The following is a 13,401-nucleotide window of genomic DNA, read 5'->3' as shown; positions in this document are numbered from 1 at the left end:
CTTGATCACCCCATCGAGAAGAAAAAAGTTCCCGAGGTGGAAAGCATTTGTTCTAGATATAAAAGCTAGATTTCGTACATAACTGTAGAAAAAGACATCGCGCTGTGCCCATTACATGCTATAAAATGGCCGCTGCTGCAATTGACGCGTCTGCCTTTGACACCATCGCGAGGTGCTTGACCGTGGCTCTTGATGTTTATCGCGTCGTTCGAGATGTTCATCATGGAGAGCAGGCCTCGATTGCTGTCGCTGACTTTGCTGGGCTGTCCGATGCGCTGTCAAAGTCGGTCCAGCACATCAAGGGCGTTGTCCAAGAGACCGGCCGCGACGGGCACGGCCAGCCTCTTTTTTTGATCAGGTTCGCTTGTGTCAAGATATCCGAGGACCTCATCGTCCATATTGGTCGCGTCTTGAAGTCTGAGCCGGTCGATAGAGCCGACTTCTGTGACTTGTGGTCGCTTGACGATCTTCATGCCCTTGGCTTGCAACTTGACCAAGTCGTGCATCGCTTCAAGGAGATGAGAGAGGACTCCGGGTGAGTACAGTCATCGCCCACAAGTGTCAAGCTGACATGTTTCCCTCAAGCCTCGATGATGCCGAAGGTGCACTGCAACACCCTTCGCTGGGTGACTTGGCTGCCAGCGACATCGATCCTGACGAGACGGATAGTCTCGCCCAGCAGCTCATGTCGGCGCCTGCCAGTCCTACCTCAGCTCCACGCCTTGCACCCACCGGAATCATCAACGACTTCATCCTCGAAAGTCTTGCGTACTCGAGCATGCGCGACCGTGAGGATGAAGTGACTGAAGCCCACTCACGAACTCTCGAATGGATCTTTGACGATTCTCCCCTTACTCAACCGCTGCGCAATGCATTTCGCGATTCGTTTACCACATGGCTCAAGACGAACGAGCTGGGTCCCATTTACTGGATCACTGGGAAGCCTGGGTCAGGCAAGTCTACGCTGATGAGGTTCCTCTCCCAGGATCGTACGGCAATGGAGCACCTGCGCCTTTGGGCAGCTGACAAGCCCGTCAACACTGCGGGTTTCTTCTTCTGGACGAGTGGTTCCCGACAGCAACGATCACAAACAGGCTTGCTTCGCTCCCTCCTACATCAACTACTTTCTTCGAGCCCGGAACTGATTGCCAAGACATTTCCCGACCTTTGGACAAAGGTGAGGCAGATGACGACCAAGGAGCGGATCAGCCTCGAGTTAGAATGGACCATCGCCGACCTGAGAGCTGCCCTCGACACGTTTCTTGACGCCGCGTTGAAGGACGCCAACATTTGCCTGTTTATCGACGGCCTGGACGAATTCGAGGGCGACCATCACGAGATTATCGACTTCTTCAAAGGTCTGACGACGAGAGAGAATGGCAATCTCAAGATGTGCCTCTCATCCCGTCCCTGGGCCGTGTTCGACGAGGCCTTTGGCAAATCCGTGCCCAACACCAAGCTGCAGGATCTCAGCTACGAGGACATGTGCCGCTACGTCAAGGACGCGTTCAGATCCAACACACCGCTTCGAAGGCTGATGAGGACGAATGAGACGAGTGGACAATTGATCTTGGCTACCGTCGAGAGGGCGGATGGCGTGTTTCTCTGGGTCAGACTTGCGGTTGAGAGGATGTTATCGGCATTCGCGCGACGGGAGGAGCTTGAGATGTTGCGAGAGACACTGCAGAGCCTTCCGTCGGATCTTGATGCTCTTTTTGAGAAGCTGCTATTCCAGGATCAATCCGGATCCGAAGTCCTCGATACCGCGGCCCTCTTCCAGCTCATCCACGCCAGAGAAATCGTCGCCGACTTTATAAAGGACGAGTCATCGACTTCGCTCACTATCTGGGAGCTGGCATTTGCCCTCCACAGAGAGGACGATGTGGCTGCGTTGGAGCGAGAGGTCTGCGAAGCCACAGATGAAGAGCTTCAAACCCGATGTGCGACTACGGCCCGACACATCAAGAATCGCTTCTCTGGGCTGCTGAACATCCATCAGAGACGAATCGGGAACCAGAGGGTGCATCGCGCAGATGTCGCAAAGCTCGTCACGAGCTGTAGAGTCATTTACATCCACCGAACGGTCCGGGATTGGTTGATGGAGGCGAATGGAGCGGGAGAACGACTGAAGGCTCTCCAGTCGGATGACTTTGATGCTCATCTCCGACTGTTGCGATCTTACGTCCTTCGACTTAAGTTTTCTCTCGATGAGATTGAGCATCATCGTCGCTTGGACGAGTGGTATCCTGACATTGCGCTCGCCATGAGCCACGCCCGGCACATCGTCAACGACCCGGACAATCTTCAACGGCCCCTCCTCAATGAGATGAACAAGACTATTTCATGGCTTTGGTTAGAGAAACCTTCTGACCCTTATGATCACTGGGCAAAGAGCACGTTTGGCGCGTATGAGATCCGGATGAAAGCCCCTCCCATTCAGCGACCGTTTTTGTGTCTCGCGACCAAATTCGGGCTTACAGAGTATGTTTCCCAGGAGATTCAAGATGCCCAAACCTCGAACAGTGGCGATGAGGAACATGATGATGGCTCGACCCCGTTGCTATCGTATGCGACTGAGTTTCTCTGCTCCCGCAACAAGACCATCTTCCCGCTGTCATCCCCCAAGCTCGTCCGCTTCCTCATCACCCATCAATCGGCCATCAATCCAGGTCCCGATCACAAATACAAGCATTTTGTGACTGGGCAGTCCATAACTCCCTGGCTGGCGGTTCTTCGGCACCTTCGTGATGCTAAACGGAGAGGCTGGATCGAACACTATGACATTGATCCAGAGGGCACCCAAAGATGGACTGAGATTGTGGCCATGTTCATTGAGCATGCGGATGTCAACGCGGTGGTCAAGAGAGATGCGTGGGACCCAGAGATTACGGCTCTTGGGGTCATGAAGTTGTTGGAGGACACGTATGGGGCAGCGGACATGCACAAATTGAGGGTGCTCATAGAGTCACGGATTGAGCAGGGGCAATAGATTGAAAGCATTTTGATGGAGTAGAACATGTGACTGTTGAATATGGGCAACCTAGAGACAATGGGCAGTTTGAAACAGGTTGCACATCGGACAAAACCATTTTATACAGACATGAAAAAGTCGACCGGGGAACTCATTCAGCCCGACAGAACTGAGCGACCGCTAACTATCCTGTGTGAATCTTTAGTATAACATTCTCAGATCCATATATAAAAACACCCATAAAAGAATAAAACAAGATCTAAGGTTAAGACAAAGGCTTAGAGAAGTCTCTACCCAGCGAACGTTACGTGCACAGCCGGCTGTGCAAATAAGACCACGTGATCAGTGCACAGCCGGCTGTGCAGATAAGATCCGATTACTCAGCCCCTGCCCTGAGCATGCTGAATTACAGGCCTTAATTGCACTGAAATATAGGCCCTGAATACGCTGAAGTCCAAAGGCAGCTTGCAACAGCTGCTGTTTTTACAATAGGCTTGAGGTCCTGTGGCTAAGTGTGGCTCTGGTGGCTGATTTAGGCTAGCTTCTGATTGGCTATGTCGCCGGCTTCGTAATTGTATTCTTATTTGCACAGCCGGCTGTGCACGTAACAGTCGCCTATATGGCCTTATGTAACAGCAAGTGATGCTTTTTTTTTCCAATTTGGAAAAGCAGCCTGACAGCCTGACAGCCTAGCAGTATGCCTAAGTACATCGGACATAAAACTAACGCCTGTACCCATAAGCCTAAGGCGTGTTTGAACCCAGGTGGACTTATTGCGAGCTCACCGATCTTGTTTACCCTTCTCTCTTCAGCTTTCACGATTTGGTGCATCCGGAGGTGGTGGTACTTGACGGGAAAGTTTTGGTCAGTCGCGATTGAATCACATCGTAAGTTGAATGCCCTGTCTACTCCAGATAGCCCTTTAATTAACTTCTTGTCTTATAGAAGCATACGATTCTGACACCGCCCGACCGGACAACGCTATGTCATTGCCTAAGGGGTCATCCCTCTATGCCAACCTCAAAATATCGGGTAGGCAGATCAGGCTTCTGACGATCCTGTCCACCACGCCAGAAATTTCTTGCCGGCTGGAGGTCGCCGAATTTGAAGACGAATTGTCATTCAATGCGCTATCCTACGTCTGGGGGGATCCTACTGCCACCGAGGCCATCCTCGTCAACGGGCACAGAATCCAGGTGACGACAAACCTGGCATCGGCTTTGGGATATGCTCCCCATCATCTGAGTGAATCAAAACACGCAACCAGCATGAAACTATGGGTCGATGCTATTTGCATCAACCAAAAGGACATCGCTGAGAAAAATCGCCAAGTTTCCCTGATGAAAGACATCTACTCGCAAAGTGGTATTGTTCTTTGCTGGCTAGGATCGCCAAGTGATCCAATACACGCCGCGATGAATGCCGTTGAGAGTGTTGCTCATGAACGACATATCCGTGATGCGGATGCCGTGTATTACAAACATCAGGATCAACTTCTCGACTGTTTCGAACAATTGCGGAGTCACTTGAAAAAACTTCACGTTGTAGATGCCAAAAGGTATCTTCCATTCGTTGAAGAAACGTCTGTGATATCCGGCACTGTCGGGGATGTTGAGATTCATGCAGTCGCGAACGCTCTTCAGCACACGACTAAGGTGATATTCGGAGTGCTGCAAGAGTCGCATGGCGTGGAGCTCGAGCTTTGTGGATCGACCCTAAGAAGGGCCTTGCATGAAGTTGAAAACTGGCACGATCAGTTTCGTAAACGCGCCAACAAACTCGATGCCAGTCTTAGGGAATACTCTCATCCCATCGGCTTTCTCCTGGCCTTGCTGTCCTACAGAGTACGCAAGTTTAGTCGAATGTGCCAGGAATACTTCTACCAGATGTATTGCGATGAGACATACAACAACTTATTGTGGCTTAAACAACATCCATGGCTCTACGAAGTCAAAGAAGTCGTAGGGGAATCTCCTACAGGCCCCGCTCAACCACTTTTTGGCGTGTCGTACTGGAGCCGCATATGGATACGACAAGAAATCATTCTCGCTCATCACCCCGTTTTTGTTTGTGGATCTCGGTCACTTTCATTGGAGACCTTAGAATCCTTTGCGGCTTGGGTAAAATGGATAGTGAATCCATCTCATTCTACATTGTTGAAGAAAGCGGAACTCTCGAGGTTGGTAAAGGCATATCAGCTTATTTGGAAACTACTTCATCATATCTTCGAGAGTCGCCGGACCATAGGTTTTCCTACGCGTTGCTTTTTGCGCCCAGAGGATCTCAAAACTAACATCTGGTGGGCTTCGCCGGACGCTCGTGCGACATATCCCAAGGATTACTATTATGGCTTTCTCGGCATCACGAATCTCGACCTTGCTCCTGATTATGATCCGAATAAATCTGTTGGACTTGTTTGCCAGGAATTCATGATCGAATATCTTAGATCGACTCTTGACCAACCTAATCGTCCCGCAGGAGGACCTCTAGGCCTTCTCATGTTCGCTGGCGTTGGATATGGCTGGGAGGTCGATCCTGACATGCCTTCATGGGGCCCAAATTTTCCAGGACAGGCACAAGCAAAACCGTCTTCCAGAGGACATTCAGACGCAGTCATTTCACTAGACCAACGGGGATTTGATTGCATCTTTAAGTCAAGATCGGATGCAATGATCACGGGCTCCAGAATGGATGTCTCAGTGCTTATTCTTGATCGTATCGAGACCATCGGACCGAGGGTGTCTGACTACGGTAGACACGAACTCCTTCATAAAACAGGGTTGCCGATTACCTAGCCTCTTGATTTTGCACTACGCCACAAGAGTTACGTGTCAGGAGGTCACCCACTGACTGCATTGCGCTCTTTGCTGGAGCCGTCAGGTAGATCTTACGGCAATCCAGATAGTTTTCCCATCAAAGATTGTCTAGGATTTGCCAAATTTCTGGCCAGAGTTGGCCGTCCAGTTATGGATGGCAAGTCTAGAGTTGTTTTAGCACGTTTGGGATACCTGAAAGATCTATTCGACCAAGTTCCTGTCAGTGTCCAGTCTACCTACCTACTATCTCAACTTACTTTCCTAGGATCCCGCCGACCCTGAGGACGAGACGAGCTACTTCGCCAATCTTGCCGCAGTGACTAAGCCCTATAATCATGCTATAGCAGAGACAAAGAAGGGTCATGTTGGGAGGTTTCCTCCGAAGATACAGGAGGGTGACTCGATATGTTTATTAAGTGGGCTTGACCAAACAGCCGTGCTTCGGCAGATGGGTAAGCATTATGAATTTGTAGGCACTTGTTTTGTTGCGGGGATGACACATAGCGAGCAGATTCAACCAATAGTTGATTTATATGGGCTGAGGACTAAGAAAGTCAGTCTAAGGTAGTCGAGATAGGAGATGATCACTTGCCGTTGAGACCAACGAAAGCGTGAGAGAGGGATTTCGTGGGTGATGAGACCGTGTGACTAAGATGGTCCGATCTGCTGATGGCTGGGATGTGGATACTATGTAGGGAGCTGTGCTCCTCCCAGACACACACAGCCAAGAAAAAACAACAATACAACCAACACGTTTTTGTTTTATCAATGGGCAATCAGGTGCCTGACGACATGGTCGCTGCTGAGGAGAGATTGGAGGAGTTGAGCAAAGCAACGATTAGAGATGTATAACGTTGGCACTAGTAAGTAGTAGTAATAGTAAGAGGGTTAAGCGGTTGACTTTTTGCAATGAATAGAAGTAGGCCCGGTCCTTGTTGAACGGATGTCAGCGTTTCAGACACAATGAAGGGAGGAAGTTTGTTGAAGGCGAGGATCCAATCACCATTCTCCTGATTTCTATTGACCGACTCGAGTAGCTTCCTGACCTTTTAGCTGCGAAGAAGGATATGTTGAACGAAGCAGTAGCCTGGTAAAAGAATGGGGAGATTAGAGGTCGTATCTAGAGCGCGAAAGGACTAGATAAGTAAGGCACTATCAAAACCGGTTACTACAGTCATAGTAGGGTTGACTTGTCAATTCTATTTAATATTACGATTCTATGTGATATCAGCCCTAATGGAAACGCAGCCGTTACGAAATCGTTTCCGTGGTGGCTCATTTATCAAGTATGTGACAACTCCCGCTGCGTATATAACGGGATGCAAAGACTAACAATCACGTTATAGCATCGGTCTCGGGGCAGATCACTGCAAGGTTCAGGTGTAATGGCGGGCTGGCGGAGTGGGGGGAGATGCCTAGTATGAACAGAAGGATGCTTCTGTCGATAACACTTATGAATAGTTGAGGTCTCCAGGGCTGAGACATGGTCTGGACTGTTCAGGCGCGTCAATAACTTGTGCGCAGGTTGTCAGGGGCACGATAACCGGGTAATTCTTTCACAGGTTTACTGTCAGCTCGTAACTCGCTATCTCCGCATTCCCCACTGATCTTAAAGATACAGTGAAACTATTCGTCTTTATCAGCGCTACATTCAATAGTTTAATGGCCAAGTCAATAGTCTGTCAAGCTAGACCTAATCGAGAGATACTAATTTTAATTCTAGCCTGGGCCTTCGAGGTTAAAATAATTCTCGCTGGTCCTTTTTGCTATTTCATTTCTTCACTACCTTTGTAAACTCATTCTTACACTCCTTCATATTCATTAAGTGGGAAGACTAGCTTTTTGCCAGCTGCGAATAACACTCCTTCATACAGTTCCTCGCTGACGCCGCCACCAGCATCATGAAGTTTCTACACCCAACCCTCCAGCTACTAGCTTTGTGCTCGTCAGCCCTGGCGTCTCCTTGCAAGCCTTCCCTTTCTTCAGTCACATCAGCTTTGACCACGAGTACTGAAGAGCCTTCGCTTTCTACCTCTCTGTCGATGACCGTTTCCGAGAGTGCTACCACCACCGAATCCATCAGCGAGCCTTCAGCCTCTACAACTGAATCGATGACTATATCTGAGATTTCTACTACCACGTCTGGCTTGCCCTCCACCTCTACCACTTCAGCTGAGCCTTCGACTACGACATCAGATCTTCCCCAGCAGCCAACAAACGTCCTCCTCAATCCCGGGTTCGAGGACAACACTGTCGCGCCTTGGACACGATCTGGATATGTCGGGAATCCCACTCTATCTACCTCGGAGGCCCACGGAGGTAGTCAGTCTGGTTACATCAGTGCCGCCCCGGGAGGTCCTGCGGACATCGGCTTCCGACAAGTTATTGATTCTTCTTTGATCGAGGCAGACAAACCGTACACGTTCTCTGTCTATGTCAAAACGACACTTGCATCTAGTTGCTTCACCCGATTTGTCTCATGTGACTCTGGAACTGGAGCACAGACTGGATATTTCAATTCTGCCAACATTCCAGGGGCCTTGAATGAATGGGTATTGGCAACAGTGACTTGCTCATGGAGTCAGGCTCGCCTGGACTCTGGGATCAGTGTTGGTGTCAGGGGTACATGTGAGCGTCTGAACTTTTTCATTGACGATGCTGTTTTGGTGGAGGCAGAATAGTAGCCTTGTGCACATGTGAGCTGAATGCTTAGGTGAAGCAATAAATATCCAAAGCTATGCATAGTTCTTCATGGCCTCCTTCTAAGCTCACTTATAATTATGCCAAGACTAGCCACTCATCTCCTTAATCAACAGTCGCGTACCTAGACCCTACGCTAAGTGAGAAATAAGTCAAGAAAGCCGTGATAGATGTGCTCGTAAGTATGCACGCGAGAATAATTAAAGGACCGGCAAGGCTGAAATTGGTAACTGTCATAAAATAAACTTTTCAACGTGGCAAACCGCGTCAATATCGTCGACAGTTAAGGCTCGGAACAGCCCCACAAGTGATCGGCATTGAATCGGAGGATGCTTGGACCGCCCACTTGCCGGGGCCACGCGTCTCTCCTATTGTCCTTCATCCACCAAGTCTAACTCTGCTCTGATGTTGTCACCTTCACTTTGACCTCTATCGCATCATATCCATTCGCTCGGGATAGCCCCACGCTAGAGCTAGATGCCTACCCGTCCACATGTGAGGACCGGTTGCCGGACCTGCAAGTGCGTTCACTTGTCCCACCAAGAGTCCCTCGTGTTAACATGAATAGAGCTCGCAAAGTCAAGTGCGATGAAGGGAAACCGTCATGTCGACGATGCACCTCTACTGGACGTGTATGCGACGGCTATGAGTCCGCGACAACTCTGACATGGTATCGACCTAATCAACTATCTGCGCGAGACCAGAGAGAAGGTCGAGCCTTTCAGTTCTTCACCAAGATGGCCGGTCCTGTCATGTCAGGTTCCACAGACTCATATTTCTGGACGCATCTGGTTATGCAGTTCAGCCACTTTGAGCCCACGGTGCGTCATGCCGTCTTGGCCATCAGTTCGCTCTATGAAGAGTTTGCTCGGGGCTCGAGGATTACTCGTCAAATATGCGGTAGCACTTTTGCTATTGGACATTACAACGCTGCTATTCAACAGATTAAATCATCCGGTGATGAGTTGTTGATCTTGTTGCTTTGCATACTCTTTGTCTGCATCGAGTATCTCCAGGGAGATATCTACGCCGCTCTCGAGCATTGTCGGCACGGCATTGCGATTCTCAACAACTCGAATTGCCCTGGATGGGCACATCAATATCTTGTCCCCATATTTCGCCGGCTGAGTATTATACCATTCTTTCTCGGCGGTGTCAAATCCATGCGTCTCCCAAGCCTTATTGGGTTTGATCCAGCAATGCCGGTAGAATTCAGTGGGATTGCTGAAGCGCAATCGTTTATCGATAACCTCATGCTTCGATCCATGGAGTGTGTCCTCGACGGACTGGACGACAACAAATCTGCCCTTGTCACACTGCTGGACCAGTGGGAGGCGAGAGCCAAGAACCTGGTGCTTACTATCCCAGCCTCCTCTATCACGGACAGATATGCTCTATACGGCATGCGTCTCAAGCATAAAGTCACAAGCATATACCTCGAGAAACCACGCGATGCAACAGAAATGTGGTATGATCAACATCTGGACACCTTCCGAGATGTCGTGGACATGGCGAGGACGGCATCAGAGACGTGGGAAACTGCAAGGCAAGAGCAAGTTCCTGACTCGAGCTTCACTTTTGAGATGGGTTTCTTGCCTCTCATGTTTTTTGTTGTCATCAAGTGCAGAAGCCTTGCAACCCGGGTCGAGGCCTTGGCATGCTTAGCCCAACTCGGCCCAGCCAAGGAGGGTTTGTTTGACGTTGGGACGCTGTATAGAGTTGGCAGGCGTCTTGTCGAGCTCGAGCATGATATTTCATTAGATGATGGCTCCATGGGCTACAACAACAACAACAACCTCGCAGATGGGTTGTTGCCACCAGAACACAAACGATTCTTTGCTGTCCCAGTCAAGCACGAATTAGAAGTCATCTCGGATCAGGACGGGAGTATTCATTACAAGAGACAGGTTCACTTTTTGCAAAGCGACGCCCAGGGACAGGTGGTTGCAAGAGAAGAGTACATATCAGATGAGAAACCCAGGGGATGCAGCATATATATCCCTCCAATGAGAAGCGCACAGCGTATGTAGTATACCAAGATATAGGACGATCCAGAGTTCGAGTCAGGGGGTGCAATTCGCCCAATGATGTCTCCCAAATGGGACCAATAACTTTGATTCGGCCCTGCTTTGTCTCAAGTTGACTGACACCTTGTGGCCAGTTCGCCTTGGACTCCACATCTGGGAGCCATCCTCAAACTCAATAACGAGGCCGATGCGAACGCCGTCCAAGCTTGTGGGGCTGTCCCGAGGGCAGACGTAATCCTCGGGTTATGTCAATACAACAATTATATAGGCCGTGACATACTTAAAGGGCATCAGCTACAGCGATGAGTGCAATTCTTTTATCATAGAGTATTCATTCTCTTCTGTATAAAATCCACTGAGCACCCTGTTCTAACTTGATCAACTCAACCACTCCTCTCATGCGGTCGACCTATCTCGCTGGCGCTGCACTCTCTGCAGCAGCCGTTCACGCTGTCTCCTTGAGCGACATATGCTCCAAGGCTTATGCCAAGTCCACTCTTCCCGCTGATGGCTTCATCTCCGGCCTCACGATCGACCCGGACTCTGTTCAAACGGCCCTCGTTTCCAACGCCAGCTTCCAGTCGGAATGGTATCCCACTGCTAGCGCCGACTATTGTAATCTCACCTTCGCCTATTCGCACGACGGTATTGACGATGATATCGTTCACGTGTCGTATTTACTGCCTACCCCTAGCAAATTCCAGAACCGCTATGTCTCTACCGGTGGAGGCGGACTTGCCATCAACTCGGGAAGCCAGTACGCCGCTTCTGGACTTATAGTCGGCGCTGTTTCTGGAATCACCGATGGTGGATTTGGGTCATTCAATACTCAGTGGGATGAGGTCTTCCTCTTGGCCAACGGAACCATCAACTGGCAATCTGTCTACATGTTCGGCTACCAGGCTCATCACGAACTTGCCCTGCTCGGTAAAGAACTGGCGAGGAACATCTACAACGTTTCCAAGAGCTCTAAGGTCTACTCTTATTATCAAGGATGCTCCGAAGGAGGCCGTGAAGGTTGGAGTCAGGTACAGCGTTTCGCCGATCAGTTCGACGGCGCTGCCATCGGAGCCCCGGCCTTTCGATACGGTCAACAACAGGTCAACCATCTGTTCGGCAATGTGGTTGAACAGACCTTGGATTACTTCCCTTCTTCATGCGAGCTGGACAAGATTCTCAACTTGACCATCACTGCTTGTGATGGTCTGGACGGAAGAGAGGACGGCGTTGTCTCGCGCTCTGATCTGTGCAAGCTGCACTTTGATCTCAACTCCACGATCGGTACACCCTACTCATGCGATGCATCTAGCTCAAAGGGTGACCCAATGCTGCGGGCCCGACAGTTCTCCCAGCCGTCAACCCCAGCCCAGAACGGCACCATTACAGCAGAGGCTGTGGCCGTCATTCAACAATTCCTCGACGGCCTTCACGACTCTCAAGGTCGCCGTGTGTACCTCAGCTACCAGCCTGGATCAGGCTTTTCAGACGCTGCCACTTCCTACGATGAAGAGACGGATACCTGGGGCCTGAGCATCAGCGGACTTGGTGGCGAATGGGTCGCTCGCTACCTCCAACTTCAGGACACCAGCACTCTTGAAAGCCTTGACAACGTGACCTACGACACTCTCAAGGAGTGGATGATCTATGGCATGAACAAGTACGCGGACTCTCTACAAACCACTCATCCTGATCTGAGTGACTTCCACTCCGCAGGCGGAAAGGTGATCCATGTCCATGGAGAATCCGATGACTCTATCCCAGCTGGCTCATCCGTGCACTACTACGACTCTGTCCGCAGCGTCATGTTCCCTGACAAGAACTACAACGAGAGCATTGCTGCCGTCGATGACTTTTACCGACTATTCCTCGTCCCCGGCGGAGCTCACTGTGGCAGTAACTCGAATCAGCCCAATGGCGGTTGGCCGCAGACGACTCTCCAGAGGGTCATCGAATGGGTTGAGAAGGATGTTGCTCCGGAGACCCTGGATGGAAGTGGTGGTGATATCGACACCATCTGCCGTTGGCCTCTTCGTCCGCTGTGGTCTGGAAACTCTCTTGATTGTGTTTATGATCAGGAGTCTCTTGATAGCTGGACCTATGACTTTGATGCTTATAAGCTGCCTCTTTACTAAGGGTCATGAAACTTCACTTCTAAGGAATTAACTATTTTCTATCAATAAGTCGCTTATCATTTATTTGCCACTAGCTCATCCTCATATTCATATGGTCAAGTGAGTTGTCTATTATGTCGCTCTCTGAGAAGTAGGCCGTGCACGCCAGAACATGTTGCATTAGATTGAGAAGAGCACCGTTCGATGGGCTTTCCAGGTAAGGCTATGGTAGATCTCCACTGGCGAACCAAGTTGTAAACTTCACTAACAACGATCGTCGGTTTATAGACGAAAATGTCCATATAGAAGAACGTGATTATCCCGAGAAGAATCCAAATACACTTTGCCCTCTCTTACTCTACTTCGCGGGACCGCAGACCTTGTCGATAGACCTAGGTCCGCAGTCGAAGCCGCCGTGTTGCCAGCACTGGCTATCCCAGCTGTTAGCCTGAAAGAAGACGGAGTTGATGCACATCTCGTAGGTTTTGGAGTCTTGTCTGCTGTCGGCGCAGAGATGCTTGCATCGATCGCAGTACCGAGCGTAGGAACCGGCCACCTCCTCGCAGGTAGGAAGGTCGACTTCGGGGGTCGGAGTGGCTGCTGCACAAGGGCCTGAAGGCTGGAGGAGAGTTAGTACTAGACTGTGAGATGGAGGGAGTTGACGGACGCGAGCCAGGGACAGCGCCGGGAGGGCGAGATAGAGGACAGATGAAAACTTCATGATGACTACTTTGTTGATATCATTCAGGATGTGTGCAGTCAATAAGTCTTCCAAG

General features: G+C 50.1%; 3 protein-coding genes across 3 annotated transcripts; 2 read left to right on the top strand and 1 right to left on the bottom strand.

The window, feature by feature from the left end:
* Positions 1 to 125: 125 nt before the first annotated feature.
* On the top strand, positions 126 to 2,989 carry LRP88_13058 (uncharacterized protein; the record flags this gene model as incomplete). Its single annotated transcript, XM_083249440.1, has 2 exons — positions 126 to 535; positions 586 to 2,989. 2 exons carry the CDS (start codon positions 126 to 128, stop codon positions 2,987 to 2,989), a joined length of 2,814 nt encoding a protein of 937 aa, XP_083093774.1.
* A 7,923-nt stretch (positions 2,990 to 10,912) lies between these two features.
* On the top strand, positions 10,913 to 12,646 carry LRP88_13057 (uncharacterized protein; the record flags this gene model as incomplete). The annotated part of the gene is made up of 1 exon (XM_083249439.1): positions 10,913 to 12,646. The coding sequence occupies one exon, from the start codon at positions 10,913 to 10,915 to the stop codon at positions 12,644 to 12,646; it is 1,734 nt and encodes a 577-aa protein (XP_083093773.1).
* Positions 12,647 to 12,983: 337 nt separating this feature from the next.
* Positions 12,984 to 13,346, bottom strand: LRP88_13056 (uncharacterized protein; the record flags this gene model as incomplete). Its single annotated transcript, XM_083249438.1, has 2 exons — positions 12,984 to 13,244; positions 13,293 to 13,346. The coding sequence occupies 2 exons, from the start codon at positions 13,344 to 13,346 to the stop codon at positions 12,984 to 12,986; spliced, it is 315 nt and encodes a 104-aa protein (XP_083093772.1).
* Positions 13,347 to 13,401: the final 55 nt, after the last annotated feature.

Source organism: Fusarium phalaenopsidis, assembly GCF_050370095.1.
Source record: "Fusarium phalaenopsidis strain FUZ10S chromosome Unknown contig_32332, whole genome shotgun sequence".
Lineage (NCBI taxonomy): Eukaryota > Fungi > Ascomycota > Sordariomycetes > Hypocreales > Nectriaceae > Fusarium > Fusarium phalaenopsidis.
This window is presented reverse-complemented; position numbering and strand designations above follow the sequence as displayed.